Consider the following 15436-nt stretch of genomic DNA (forward strand, 5'->3'; position numbering starts at 1 on the left):
AAGCGGCATCCCTCTGCCCACCCCCAGATCCCCGAGCCTCCTCCCCAGGGGTTCTCCCTTCTGCTCCTGTCCTGACCCCAGTGTGACTTTAAAATGTGAAATTGAGACCCAGCAACCAAGAACCACCCCATGGAGGCCAGGGAAACCAGCTCTTTACCTCAGGGAACAGCCCCCTGGTGCAGGTGGCTGCAGGATCACTCACCTGGTGCCCATCGACTTTCCTTTGCATAGCCCCCCAGGGCTGCCACCTTCCTTATTTTTCTCTCCAACTGCCCAGTAGGGACCGCTGCACCATCTATCTCTGAACGGCCTGGGGTCCAAGGCCGAGTGGGATCGGTCAAAGAGTGAGCAATGGATGTTCCCTCCTCACACAGAGGCCAGCTCCTGAGTCACATCTCAGCTCCAATGGAAGGGACTCTGAGTCAGATACTGTTGATGCCACCTGCTCTGACAGGTGACTGTGGGCAAATGTGTCCATCCTGGCACAGATTTGCTCAAAGACTCCCCACTGTAGCCATCTGACATCTCCATGGGAAAAGACTTGGTCCAAAAAGGGGTCTGCCAGGGCCGAGAAGCTCAGCTTCAGAACAAAGTCCACCATCTGCTGGGCTGGCGGGGAACACGTGGGAGGCAAGCCCCTTCCAGAGCTGCAGAACCCAAGCGAGAGGCTCCTTGTTCCAGGCCCAGTTTTCTCCCGCCTTCCCTGGATAGCACAGAAGTGACCAGAAGAAGGGCAGGGAAGTAACAGACACCATTCAGGGTCTATGATGTGACTGGCACGTGACAGGAGCTTTCCATAAACTTTATCTCTCACCCTCCTACCAGAAAATCCAGTGAATATTATCATACCCATTTTACAGGCAGAGAAAAATCACTGTCCCAAAGTTCACTGAGTTCCTACTTACTGCACTCTGTGCTTGGTGACCTGGAGTCAACACTAATCACTGGCTCAACAAAGTCAAGCAACTTCTCCAATGTCACACACCCTGCCAAATACCACACCAGGAGTCTAACTCCAAAGCCCAGGCTCTATCCCATTGCCTCTCTGTGCCAGACTTATCTTAATCAAACTGGCTCTCAGTAGCACATGCAATGTCCTCAAGTCTGGTGTTTAAGCCACCACCAGCAGCAGCAATACCTGCTAAAAAGGTAAATTCTCTGGCCCCAGTCCTGAGGGTGAGACCAACATTCCGGGCAACTCCCAAGCCCCCCAGGTGAATCTGGTGCATGCCCAAGTTCAAGGGCCAATGACCTAACTTAGATAAAGCATGTTGAAAACCACAACCTAAAGGGACATGACACCTCTGTGTGTCGTATAGAGTTTAGCGGCACATGATCAGAATGCCTTTCCCTTGCATGTTCCCTCAGATGGTCTAATCTCAGGGTGACATTTAACCCCGCTGCCCCCAGACAGCATCCCACACATCTCTCCCAAGCATGGGCCTCTGTGAGTTGTTCCCATGTGACCAACTGGGACCTTTGTGTGGCCCTCTCTTCTGAAAAATAGAATGTTTTGTGACACTCACCACTAAATGCTGCAGGACTCCTGGGGGCTTTAATGAGGGTGTAGGTGCAAACTGTAGGAAGCTCTTGAAATTCCAGGCATGGCTGTGGACGTGCAGCCACTGCTGGGGAAACCAGGCTATGGTCACACAGGAGGCACGGGGAGGGCATGCTGGACATAGAGGTGCCTTTGTTGGCAGGCTCTGGGGACAGTGCCACATTGTAGGGCTGAGTCTGGCATGCAGGGGAAGAATTTCAGAAGTGCAGGAATGGGGGCATCGGTCAGTGCTGCCTGCTCTGTACCACCCACAGCCTCTTTTGAAATTCCTCAGCCCAGGGCATCTGGGATCAGAATAGGCATCACCTACCATGGCTCTGTCTGGCAAGGGGTGTGTGATTCTGTACCCCAGGCCTTTGGAGGCCAGCCTCATTCTTCCTGGATCCTGTGGCCTACAGAGGCCCCACAGCCTCTCTCCTATTCCAGCATTAAGCTGTCTCTGACTCCTGTGTCTGAGTCTAGCTCCTGCCTCTCCCTCTGTCTTTGAACCACCCATTCTTCCCCACCACCAGAGGTGAATTTTCTCAGTGCAGCTGGGACCCTTCCCTGACCCTTACACATACAGGGTGGCCTATACCTCAAGCTGTGCCCTTCATGAAGGTCCTCCTGCAGAAAAAAAAAAAGGAGACTCCCACCTACCCAGCACCCCACAGGCTAGCTCACTGTGCCCAGAGAAAGGGGGAAACACAGCAGGAACAGCCCCACCTTGCTTAGAACCATGAGCCTAGCCCTCCGGAGCAGTCTTGGTCACATCTCAGCTTTAGTTTTCACATCGGCCAAATGAAATTAGAAACTCCTACCACAGAGTGTTATTGAGAGAATGTGACAATCTAGGAGGCTCCCTGCTAACAGCTCTGCAGACATGTCATGTTGGAAAGAACCACTGCTCCTTTCATTATTATTTTAATTTTTCCTTAGCATGAAAACTAATCAAAATTTGCTTCCATTGGATCTTCCCTGTTGTCCCTATTGTACACACCTGCACACAAGCACATGCATGCACATGCACACAAACACACACATACATACCAGATGACAGATGACTTTTTATGTGTTATATACTCCAAAGAGCACTCTGTCCTCTCGGCAACTACATGAAGTAGGTTCTGTTTGTACCCATTTTACAGGTGGAAAGACCAAAGCTTAGAGAACCACTTGCCTTTCTTGGGCACACTGCTGCTATGAAATGATGTTTGTGTGCCTTGAAGCCTTTCAACTTTGCCCCAGGCGATGCTTCCTGCAAGTCAGGAAGCCCCATGTGTCCCAGGGGAAAACTGGCTCACCTCGTTCCACAGAGCTCAGAAATCTATTTAATTTAATTTGATGCTTGCTAAAGTTTCATCACCAACTACCTATATATTCTTCTGATATTCCCCCCTCCTCTTTTTTTAAATTACAAAGGTAATGCATGTTTGTGGTGGCAAAATACTCAGAAGGCAAATGGAAAACTGCAACAGGGTCACCTAATCAGATCAAACAGAAGAATAAAAAGGCTTTTGAGTCAGAGCAGTATTAAGGCCACAGCTCCTACATTAACCAACACTGTGAACAGTGGCAAGTCTTTTCACCTCCCTGAGCCTCAGCTTCCACATCCATACAATGAGAACAATAATCCAACAATCTGAGAGGGCTGCTTAGAGTTTTAAGCAAACAATTATTTAGAATTCTTTAAAAATCCTCAAGAAGTCTTTATGCTGTGAAAATTAGGTCATCAAACTATATTATCATGACATAGAATATAATTTTAAAATTCCAACTAGAAATGTTAACACCATGATATAATAATAACAAGTTCTCTGCCCAGTTGGCATTTTAAATTTACAGACAAGGTTGAAGCCAGGACTTCCGATTTAATAGTAAGAACATGTTTGTGGATATAGATCTGAAGGCCCAGAGAAGACCCTAAGACCAAGAAATGTGTTTCCTGTGGGAGGTTATAATATTTTGGTCCCTTGAGTCCCACTTAGGGCTGGTCTTTCCTTCACCAACCCACAACATTCATATTCAAACCAAGGCCTTACACTTAACTTTGTATGAAAATTCTAGCTAATTTCTGTATTAACCATGGGTGTTCTCTCTGGCTTTTCCTTCTTTCAACTTACCCTTTCTGGGCTTGCATCCTTTCAAAGTAATATTCCATCACTAATACACTATGCAGTTATAACAAATCTCGGGGACTGGTTCTGTTGATGCAGGTGCATGAGCATGTGCGCGTACATGTGTGTCAACTCCCAGACTCATGTCTGCATCCCTGGACTTGCCCTTGGCTTCAAACGTTTTCCCCACCATTCACTTTCCTAGAAACTAAATATATTTCAAAAGTAATATTGCCCAGTAGAGATTTTTATTTCTCCTCAACAAAACCTGCTTCTTCCCCAGACTTCTATAATTTTGTTTTTAGTTTTTGTTTTTCTGGGTTTTTATTTTTTTCAGTACTGGGAATTGAACCCAGGGATGCTCTACCACTGAGCTACACCGTCTGCCCCACATATATCCTTTTTTTTTTTTTTTTTTTTTGAGACAGGGACCTGCTAAGTTGCTAAGGCTGGCCTTGAACTTGAACTACACAAAACCCCATTAAGAACAAGGGCTCTGAAGCTAGAATTCCTGGATTTATTTGGTACCATCTGTCCCTAGAAGGTGATGCATAGTTGTAGGCAGGTTAAGAACCACCTCTCTGTGGCCTGCTCTTCTCATCTATTGAGTGGTTACTGTGCTGCTATCTACCTCACAAGGATTGTTAGAGGACTGAATGTGATCATACATGTAAAGGTCTTAGAAAATTGCCTGCCAGAATAAACCTTCTTAGAATGCTGACTTCCCTCCTGTCTGACTTTCTTCATCATATCCAATGTATTGGTGATTCCTGTTGGTTCCATCCCCAGAAGACAGACCAAACCCGTCCACTTCTCTCCATTTTCACTGCTACCTTCTTAATCCATCCTTGATTCCTACATCACCTTCTAAATGGCTTCTTGCTCCTACATGGACTTCTATAACCCATTTTCTTCACAATGCTAGCTAGATTTTTTCAAATATAAAATTAGATCATAGTACTCACCTACATAAAATAGTCAAGGACTTTGCATTGCTTTTTAAGACTTTTCAAAAATTTTAATAGACTTCATTTTTTCAGGGCAGTTTTAGGTTTACAGAAAAATTATGCAGAAAGTACAGAGTTCCCACATGCCCTCTTTATTTACACACATATGGAGTTTCTCCTACTATTAACATCCTGCATTAGCATGTTACATTTTTACAACTGATCAACCGTGTAGACATATGATTATTCACTAAAGTTCATGGTTGACATTAGGATTCATTCTTTGTATTATTATTCTATGGGTTTTGACAATTGCATAGGGTCACTTATCCACCATTATAGTATCAAATAAAAGAATGCATTTATTGACTTAAAATTGCCCTGTGCTCTACCTATTCCCTCCTAACACTTTGCATCGTTTTTTCAAAGTAATATCCAAGTTCCTTACCATGGCCCAAAGCAGTTATATGATCTCCTTGCTGACTGTCCTCCCAACTTTAGCTCCCACCTCTTGCCCTCTTTCTTATTGCATTTCACAGTCACCTCGGAATTCTAGCTTGTTCTTGAACAGGCCAAACTCACATTGCACGAAGGCTTTTTCCCTAGCTGTTCCCTCTTCCTAAAGCTTCCTCTTCCAGATCTTTGTATGGCTGACTTCTTCCTACCTCAACATCCTAAATATGGCCTTTCCTGTCCACTCAATCTAAATGAGCCCTCAGTACTGTCTGTTACATCTTCCTTGTTGGTTTTCTTCATCGAACTTGCCACCATTGAAAGGCATCCTCAGAGTCTATTTAGGTACTTGGGCATCATCCATCTGCTCCATCTGGAGCATGAGCCCCCATCAGGGACCACATCAGCCTTGTTCCCTGCAGGGGCCCCAAGACTAGAACATGCCTGGCCCATAAGGGCTCAATAAACATTTACTGACTGAATTAATGCATAACTGAATGAATAAATAAATGACTAATGCCACATAATGAGTTTCTACATTTGTTTGTACTTGAGAGTTTACAAAGAGTTCTTACAGACATTGCCTTCATCCAACTCATGTGATTAGACTCAGTTTCAAATGGCACTTTAATACATACCCTCTTCTATCCTAGCTCATCAAGGCCACAGACTAGGAAATAGTAAGAATGTTCTCTCCAAGAGAAGAGAGGTTAGTTTCCAAGAGCACTAATAACCCCTTGGATTGGACCAGCAGAATCACTTGGTTTCATTCACAGTTCCAGGGCAAAGAAAAATGCTTGAGGATGCAGAGCCCTGGTGGATTAATTGGTAACAGTAACAACAACCATTTGTGCAGCCCTTGCTGTGGGTCAGAGGATGCCAAGCATGGTCGATCAGCACAGTCCCTACTTCCACAATTAGCCTGTAGGCTTAGTACCAAATTATCCCCCACGTCCTTATGAGGAAGGGACAGAGAAATGTCATAGGACTGTGCAACAACTTTCTCAAGGCACAGAGCCAGGATGTGAACCTGGCTTTGTTATCTGACAACAAAGTCCAGGCAGTCCCTGACCTTGTAACAAATGCAGAGTAAATCAACATCAACAAGCTGAGCATCTGGAGATCCCTGCCTACCCCGTTATCCCCCATCACATGGACAGGCTTAGAAAAGATAAGACACCAGAACTAGAGGGAGCAGTAGGAGCTTGGGTGGTGCTTTTTAAGGTCAAGATTAAGATAGTTTACAAAGCACCAGCATCCTGCCTCTCCACCTGGCAGAAGGAAAAGGCTGGGTCCCAATGAAGCACACTCCTGGGGGCTGAGGGGAAGGACAGGACAGTTTCAGTGGGGTCTTAACATTTCCAGAGGCAGCTGGGTCCCTCACCTTTTGTGGCTCTTACAGAGAGCCAGAGATGCCCCAACAGAAGGATAGGCCCCTCCCATGTGTTTTTACACTGGGTAAGGGTGGAGTCAGAGGTGGACCGTGCTTGGCCATGCCAGGCGGTTTTTCATCCCACTTTTTCAATCTCTCTGCCCACACAATCATCTGAAGAACGGCTGCTTCCTGCCTTGCATTGGAAAGCAACATTTTAAAAGATGAAGAAATCCCTTTTTTCTTTGTTTGTTATTGTCCTAACATGACTGACTCAATATGTAAAAATTTTAAATCCCTGCCCAAGGTCTCAGGCTTGTCCCCCCACCCTCAGTTTGAAGTTCTTCCAGATGTTCCCTGCTTCCTCCACCTTGGCATGTTGCACCCTCCGTGCAACAAACTCACGACATGTTTCTTAAGGTTTGGCTCAAAGTCACCTCTTCCAGGAAGCCTTCCCCAACCCTGTCTCCCAACTCACCCAGTAAATTACCAGCTGCCCTTTGGCACTCTCTAAGCATTCCATGCTGATCTCGCTCATCTCTGTCTGCCTTATCCAGTAACTGTCAGTTCCTTGGTGCCAGGAACAAGGTCTTATGTTTCCCCCTGTAGCTCTGGCATCTAATACAGTACCTGGCACAAAGCGAATACTAAATAGCTGTTAGAGGAAGGGATTGGGAGTGCAATGGAAAGCAGGAGAGAGGAGTCACTGTGGTCAACACATAGACACAGATGCAAAATAAACAAATGGACCAATGGACAAGCTCACTGCAAGCCCGCACATGCATAAGAACACACTAGGCACAGGAGACAGGCAAGCATTGGAAAGAGCACTGGTCCAAGAGGGCAGTAGCTGAGTTCTTTTCCCCAGACTGCTGCTAGCTGGCTGTTTGACCTGGAATGAGACATTCCCCCTTCTGAGCATCAGATTTCTCATTTGTAAAATGGGAGTTATCATGAGACTGAAATAAGGATGTCTCATTGCCTGACACATGGTGGTGGTTTAACATGTACTGGCTCTGCCTTTCCTCAACCCCATCCCACCTGCAATGTCCCTCCGCCCTTTGAAATGGGGAGGAAAGAGTGGAAGGGTGTGGGAGGCAGAAATTCCTGCATTTGGGCCCTCTCCATCTATGTTTCATAATACCACAGAAGTTCAGACAGTTGAAGGTCCATCCACCCTACACTGCCTACAACCATTTTGGGTTGCTTCTGTGTTCATCTTGCCAATAAATATACACTTGTTGCCCCCAGTGCCGAAGCCATGATGGACTAGGGCAGAAAGCACAAGGACAGCCTAGTGATTACAGCTTGGCACCCCTCACCTGTCTCAAGATCCTGGGGCCCCATAGGACAGCATAGGATGTACCAATACTGACAGAGCCATAATACAGTTCTCGCCATCTCTGCATCAGGTTCCCATGATGAGGCCCCTGCTCCATCTTCCCTGCCTGGTCCATTCCTAACCCCACTATCGGTACCCAAAACAACAACCTTAACCTCATCCTAGTGACAGCCTGGGACACTCTCTGTACATTTCTTCCCTGGGCCCTTTAGCTGAGGATAACCTACTGCCTGGCATGCTACCTTGTCCCACAACCCCAACTAGTGTCTACACTTTAACACATCATAAGGCCTGTCCGCCACAGCTGGTGCCAGGAACAAGGTCTTATGTTTCCCCCTGTAGCTCTGGCATCTAATACAGTACCTGGCACAAAGCGAATACTAAATAGCTGTTAGAGGAAGGGATTGGGAGTGCAATGGAAAGCAGGAGAGAGGAGTCACTGTGGTCAACACATAGACACAGATGCAAAATAAACAAATGGACCAATGGACAAGCTCACTGTAAGCCTGCACATGCATGAGCGCACACTTTTTCTTGCAGCACCTTTTTAAAAAAATAAACAGACCGCTACTTAGGAGGCTGAGGCAGGAAAATCACAAGTTCAAGGCCAGTCTGGGCAACTTAGTGAGACGGTTACAGCTGAGGTCTCTACAAGCAAGGACTCTGCCCCCACGGCTCAGGGAGGACAAAAGAGATACCATACTGTATTTAACTAAGCCTTTAAATGTAATGATATGTTATATTATATAATATCAGTAAAAACAAAGCAACTGAGAAGGGGCATGAGGGAGTTTTCTAGGGTGATGGTAATGTTTTATATCTTGATAGGAGTATGTGCAGCTTACACAGGTGTATACACTTGTCAAAGCTAACTGAATGGTGCACTTATGATATGTGTGTTTCATATACAAATCACCATCAGTGAAAATCCACATCATGTACACCCATAAGAACGGGATCCTAATTAGAATAAGTTATACCCCATGTATGTATAATATGTCAAAATACACTATACTGTTATGTATATCTAGGAAGAACAAATAATTTTTTAAAAAAGACTCTAATGGACTCAGCCATCAGTACTGCAAAGGGAGCAAAACTGGATGCTGGAGGCAAGACAGGAACTTAACAAATTTCTTACTTCAGACCCCTGACCAGTCTTACCTCACCAAAGCAAATATTTTTTTTATTCCAGACATTTAGTTGAAGATCAAATATACCTAAATTAGCTCATGAATTACTTACTTTACAGATAATTGCATTTTGCTGGTCATCATAAAAAGTCAATGACACTGATGATCTGCAGGTGAAGTCACACTGTGAGGATTTCTATCAGCCAAGTTCTCCTTGATTGGGGTCATTCACTCTGAAGAAGTAACATCTTAGAAACAGACTTTGTAGCAGCTAAGTAACATGGGAGGTTATCATTGTTTCTTGTTAAGTAAACTTGGATAATCCGTGGGGTTGAGAATGCCTTGAAATTACATTTTCCCTAAGTAGCCCAGTCATAGCTCATTGCTACCACACAAAATGTCCTGATGTGTGTCTTTAGAATCAGGTGTGCAAATTATTCTTCTCTCCACTCCTCTGCTTTTCTTCTTTATGTAAATACTAGTGTAACAATAAACTGCATTTATCTTTTAAAATAAAAGATACGTGTTTCACTGTATGTAAATTTTACCTCTAAAAGGAGAATAGCCAAGAAATATTGTTCAAATTTGAGTTAATTTTATGATGGATTTTATAGTGATGGCTGAAATGCATGGAAACACATCTAAGAAAATATGGATGCTTGGATAGACAGAAGGACAGAGAGATGGCTACACATGATAAAGGAAATGTAGTAAGAATGTTCTTTGTAGAAACTAGCTAGTGGTTATTAACTACAATTCTTTCCACTCTTCCACATGTTTAAAAATCTTTATAATCATGTTTTGGAAAAAATAAAATTGAAATCAAACCAAAAAGTCAATAATATGGGAAATAATAAAATAAACCATGGCACAGGCATCTGAAGAGGTTATCTAAGGCCATTAAAGGTGGTGATTCTAACATCTATGCAGGAAAATGTGAAGTTATCCATAACCCAACATCAAGTGGGAACATGAGCATGGGAAAAACTACCTGTGTGTAAAAGATCACTGTTACTTTTGAGCATCAATGTAGCGTGCAAAGAACATAAACTTTTGAATGGATTGCACCTGCCTGGGTTCAAATCTCAGTCCTGTCACTCACTGTCCAGGGAAAGCCACTGTGCCCTGTGTTGGTTCACTTGTCAAATAAAGACAACTAGCCTTTGCTCAAAGAGTGGAGCAGATGAAATGAGGCCATGCCCATGGTGACCCTATGTCAACTCAGGAGAAGGGAGCCTCTCTTTATAAAGTGGGCTTTCAAGGTTGGGGGTTGGCTGCCAGACTGAGGAACATAGACAGATGATTGATACACAGTGAGATTTTAGCCCCACCAGGAAAAAGCTCTTACTCCTTGAGCTAACAAGTCCTCCCAGCCACCCCCCCCAGTACAGGGAATTGAACCCAGTGGCTCTTGACACTAAGCTATACAGTAGGCCTTTTTATTTTTATATTGGGATAGGGTCTCACTAAGTTGCCCAGACTGGCCTTTAACTTGTGATTTTCCTGCCTCAGCCTCCTAAGTAGCTGTCTGGGTTTTTTTGTTTTTGTTTTTGTTTTTTTTTAAAGGTGCTGCAAGAAAAAGAGCCTGAATGGAAGTAGACTTAAAAAGATACAGCGGCGGCTAGTTAAACCCATAAGGTATGAAACAGTTTTCATTTCTCATCCCTGTTGTGCAATGTTGCTTTAGTCAACTTTGCATTGCTGTGACCAAATACTTCACCTAAACAACTTAGAGGAGGAAAGTTTATTATTCAGGGCTCACAGTTCCAAAGGTCTCAGTCTGTAGTTAGCCAAGTCCATTGCTCTGGACCAAAGGTAAGGCAGCACTTCAGGGCAGAAGGGATTGGTGGAGGAAAACCGCTCAAGTCATGATAGTCTGGAAGCAGAGAGAGGGTAGGGAAGGGGCCACAGGGGATATTAACCCTTTCAAGGCGCACCAGCAGGGAGCAACCTCTTCCAGCTACACTCCACCGCATATGGTAACCACCCAGTCCATCCATTCCAACTAGGATGGACTAATGAGGTTACAGCTCTCGCAATGCAATCGTTTCACTTCAATATTTCTCCATTAACACAGGAGTTTGGGGGGCACCCCATAATCAAACCATAAAAAAAATGTGTTGCCCCTTCATCTAAGGCTGGCTTCTCCAACTCTGTCCCCAACAGATGACCCTATGCCAGATCTGCCCACACTGTTTCCCCTGATCAGATTCATGTTCAGGAACAACCCAGACTGATGCTGTGGCCTCCTCAATGCTCCATCTCCCCCTCCACTGGTGAAATAAATTTGATAACTGACTGAAATTTTGGCCATGTTTCATCACAAACATTTTTTTCCTCTTTAGAATGTGTAATATTATTATTATTATTATTATTATTATTATTATTATTATTATTATTATTTGTACCAGGGATTAAACCCAGGGGCACTTAGCCACTGAGCCACAGTGGTTAACAACAGGGTGTCACTAAGTTGCTTAGGGCCTTGCTAAATTGCTGAGGTTTCGAATTTGCAATCTTCCTGCTTCAGCCTCTCCAGCTACTGGGATTACAGATGATTGCCATGGCACCTGGCTTGGAATGTGTGGATTTTTATTAGGAGATACTAAAAGATCATATCAGAATCTTCTTCCCCATCCCACATACCCTGCAGAAAACAGCTCAAACGAAACCTCCTCTGATCAGCCAGGCTAGGTCAGTTCTCCCACTACAGTCTAGCCTTCTTTTCCTTTATATCATTGCATGTACATATTCGTTTAATGTGTCCCAATAATCCCCAGATCCCAGCACAGTGCCAGGAGCATACAAAGCTCTAAACAAATAATTTGTTGAAAATGAATTCCAAGTGTTTGGAAAAGTGAGTTCACTCTTTGTATATTGAAAAATAAATAGAAAATTGGGAAGTAGTCAAGGAAGGATGGTAATAAAAAAAATCCAGCTACATCTATGTTTGTCCCAGGCAACATTAGATACTCTTAACTATTGAAGATATATGGTTACATTTTTACCCCTTGGGGAAAATGTTGGGGTGGGGGAGGTAGACAGCAGAATTCTCCAGCCCCACTCCCCACCTAGCTCCAGGACTAGGCAGAACTTTCCTCTGTTTTTCAAGTTGAACATCTCCCCACTGATGGCTGGTCTTATAACAAGGATCCCCAGAGATCTTGATTCCTATTTTCTAGCAGAAGGAATCGAGACATCTGTAGTCACATGAGCTGACTACACCTGGAGACACAACCAACCACCATAATCACAAGCTCAAAGTCTGCACTCGTGAAGTGGTAGAGCCAGAAGGGTTCCTAGAAGTCATCCATAGCCCAACACCCTTCTGTCCACTTTATAGGCAAGGACTCTGAGTTCTGGCTATGAAGAGCTCTTATCCAATATCATGTAAGAGTTGAAGAGGACAGGTGTCCATGTATTTCAGGCCCAATCTTCTAAACAGCTGGACTCAGCAAAAAGAAAGCACACGATCAAGTTTACTGAGTGGCTGTTGTGGGCTCACCCCAGAACCAAGGTGTTCATTCCCACAGCTAACACAGGGTTGCTTGTCACCACTCATTGCTGAGTTGCCAGGCATTGCCTCCAACCTACTTTGCCCAGGATGATGCCCTAGTTCCAAGCACAGCTCCTAGGATATGACTGGTCATTACAGGGGTACAAAACCCCCTGGGATCAGCCAGTGCTGCAAAATATCACAGCCCACTCCTCCATCTGTCCAGTTCTGCCTCCCTTGCCCTCGCAGGTGTCCTTCCCAGAGCACTCAGCAATGAACTTCCTACACACAAATCCCTGCCTCAGAGTCTGTTGCCAGGGAAACCTAACCAAAGGCAAAGCAGCCAGGGACAGGAAGTGGTAAGACTTCCCCGTGAATAAATGTGGAGATGATGTTTCTTTAGATACTGAGCACCTATTGAATACCGGATCAGATACACTCACGTGGTGTATTTCCAAAGAGGGGCACTTCAAGTGCTTTTAGCTAGAGAGAGAGGCCACAGCTGCTTTTCATCCACAAGCCCTGAACATTTGGGATGGTTGTGTGACAGAATAGGGGAGCAGCCTGCTTCTGAGAGTTGGTATGTTCACTGTATTGTGCACAAACTGCCCAGGGCACTTCACAAGCTTTATCTCATTTATTGCTTCTCCCATCCTGTATGATAAGAATTTATGATTGCTGTTTTGCAAAGGAAGAAACTGAGCCATAGCAAAGTGAAATACCTTTTCCAAGATCAAGTAGGATTCCTCTCAGAACCAAGATTTCAGCCCAGGTGACGAGACACTACAGCCCCACTTCTCAGTTCCTACCACCCACAGCCTTTCTTCAGCATTCAGGAAAGGCTTGAATGGAACCTAAGCAAAAGATCCCAAGGGCTTTAGCCATATCTTCCTGGAGCTGGAAAAGCCAGAATATGACTTTGACTTGCTTCATTCTCCTTTTTAAAGAAAACCATGTGTTTATTCTTTTATGCCAAAGTTAAAACAGAACTGAAGTTTCGCCAGCACTGACTTTAAAAGCTGAGCAGAAGGGTTAAAATCCTTTACCCTGATGCCTCATTGTTTATTTTTCTAGAGCAAAGAAGGTTATTATAAGAAATGATCTCATCTAATGGGCTGTACCTGCAGGAAGGCAGGGTCCAGCCAGGATACCAGAGGCCCCTCCCAGTTCTAAGATTTACCAGGCAAGGCTCAAGTCTCCAGTCTTGGGGGTCCCTGTGCTCCAGAGACTTGTGCTCTATTCTCTTCTAGGAGCTGAGCAGCTCCCTCTTCTGTTCTGCTTCTGCTGAAACCGGAGCCCAGCTGATGGGGATCCTGACAGCTATAGCATTCAGACGTGAATGCCCCTGCCTCAGCATTGCCTGCAACACTCACGGAAGGGAGGGCACTTAGTTCTATGCCAGCCAGGGCTCACTTTTATCCCCTCAGGGGTCCTATGATATGTCCCTTTACCCCTCTGCCAAGCACATGGTAGAGCTCAGCCAGTCTCTGCAAGGATAGAAAGTCAGGGACTGTTACTGCACACACATGGGCATGCATACACACATGTGCACACAAACATGTGCACAGTCTCACACACACACACACACACACACACACACACACACACACTGCATAGTGTAACAAAAACTGCTCTTCCACCCTTCCCAGAAGATGTCAAAAATGATCAGCCCCTCCAATCCATCTCCCCATAAATCCCCTGAGACAGATGAAGAAGCTCCACTTACCGGTCTCCCTTCTGGGGAAGACTCTCTTCTGCAAACTCATGACCACGGGGGCTCGGAGGATGAGGGAAAGCCAGGAAAACTCCCTCCAAACCCGGATCAAGATGCTGTGGCGGTGTGTGTGTGTGTGTGTGGGGGGGGGGGTGATCAACCACAGCCTCCAGGGCTGGGAGTATTTGAATGGGAGTTAAAACTACAAAGTAACTCCTCGTTAGAACTGTTTTCCTCGGCAGGGAGGGAGGAGGAAAAAAAATCCCTTTCCCTCTGCCAGAAAATCTTTATAATGTTTCACAACGGTCGCTTCCAACTCCTGGACTTCTTGCGAAGCAAATGTGTATAAAAGCAATGTTATTTCACTGACTCAAGCCCTCAGATCATAAGCCTTTTCCTGTACCGCAAACAGAAATGTAAAACCTCAAACTTTCCTTTGGATCCAGAAGATGTTGTGAGAGGGCAGAGCCCAGTTCTTTCTGAGGTCTAATGTATGGAAAATGTGCTCCACTGTTCACATCGTCCCGATGCTGAGTCTCCGACCCCTCCCCCAGTGTTTCTAATGAGTTCTGATGTGTTTATGTACTTGAGTGGGACAAACACAACACCTAAATCTTTACCCCAAATTGAAGTGATTCATTTTCTCCCTCACACACCACACACAGACACAGTGCCCATTTAATCCAAGTGAAAACGCCTTTCATAAAAGTTGCAAGAGGCTTGGGCAGAGCTGCTCAGGGTGAATGCAGTCTGTGTCCCCAGAAGGGCAGGCAGGCTCTGGGGAAGGTGGAGGCTGGCTTTAATCAAGACAAACAGAAGGCGCTCGAACTCCTGCCTCTGTCAGAACAAGGAAGGATCAAAGGAAAGGGGACCCAGCTCTGGGTAACCCTGCTGTAAAATGTGTTCAGCCTCCTCTACTCAATTTCCCCTGCTTGTCTTCTCATACCAAGAAGCTTTATTTTCTGACTTGGACAAGTTGTACCTATTATTTTAAATGACTGATTTGACTGCTGGGTTAAATAAATCCTTAGGCCCCCATTGAAAAAAGCAAAATATGTAACAAGTGAGCAAATAAAACTGAAACTTCCTCTAATGGCTGAAGAGCAGTTCGTGTCTCTGGACAGAGCAGTGTGACTGGATGGAAGGGAAAGCCTGCTCTGCTTGGTAGAGAGACAAAAACCTACCAGGGATACCACAACATAGACCCTGTCCAGTTCCCAAGTTAACTCGTGGCCTGCCAGGTGCCCAAGTCTTCCTGGCATGGTCCTTGATGGGGCTGCCTGGAGCCCATTGACCAATATTACCACTTGGGACCTCCAAGA

At 45.1% G+C, this 15436-nt stretch overlaps 1 protein-coding gene across 4 annotated transcripts in view; it reads right to left on the minus strand.

Annotated features, from left to right (window-relative positions):
• The window catches only part of IL16 (interleukin 16), a 131649-nt gene extending 117392 nt beyond the window's left edge, over positions 1-14257 (minus strand). For all 4 annotated transcript variants that reach the window (XM_081292660.1, XM_081292659.1, XM_081292658.1 and 1 more), the window contains exon 1: positions 14127-14257. In XM_081292660.1, coding sequence (XP_081148786.1) covers positions 14127-14166 — 40 coding nt within the window. In that variant the 5' untranslated portion in view covers positions 14167-14257. The remainder of the gene's footprint in view (positions 1-14126) is intronic.
• Between the last annotated feature and the right edge of the window lie 1179 nt (positions 14258-15436).

Source organism: Spermophilus citellus (assembly GCF_964194105.1).
Source record: "Spermophilus citellus genome assembly, chromosome: 4".
NCBI lineage: Eukaryota > Metazoa > Chordata > Mammalia > Rodentia > Sciuridae > Spermophilus > Spermophilus citellus.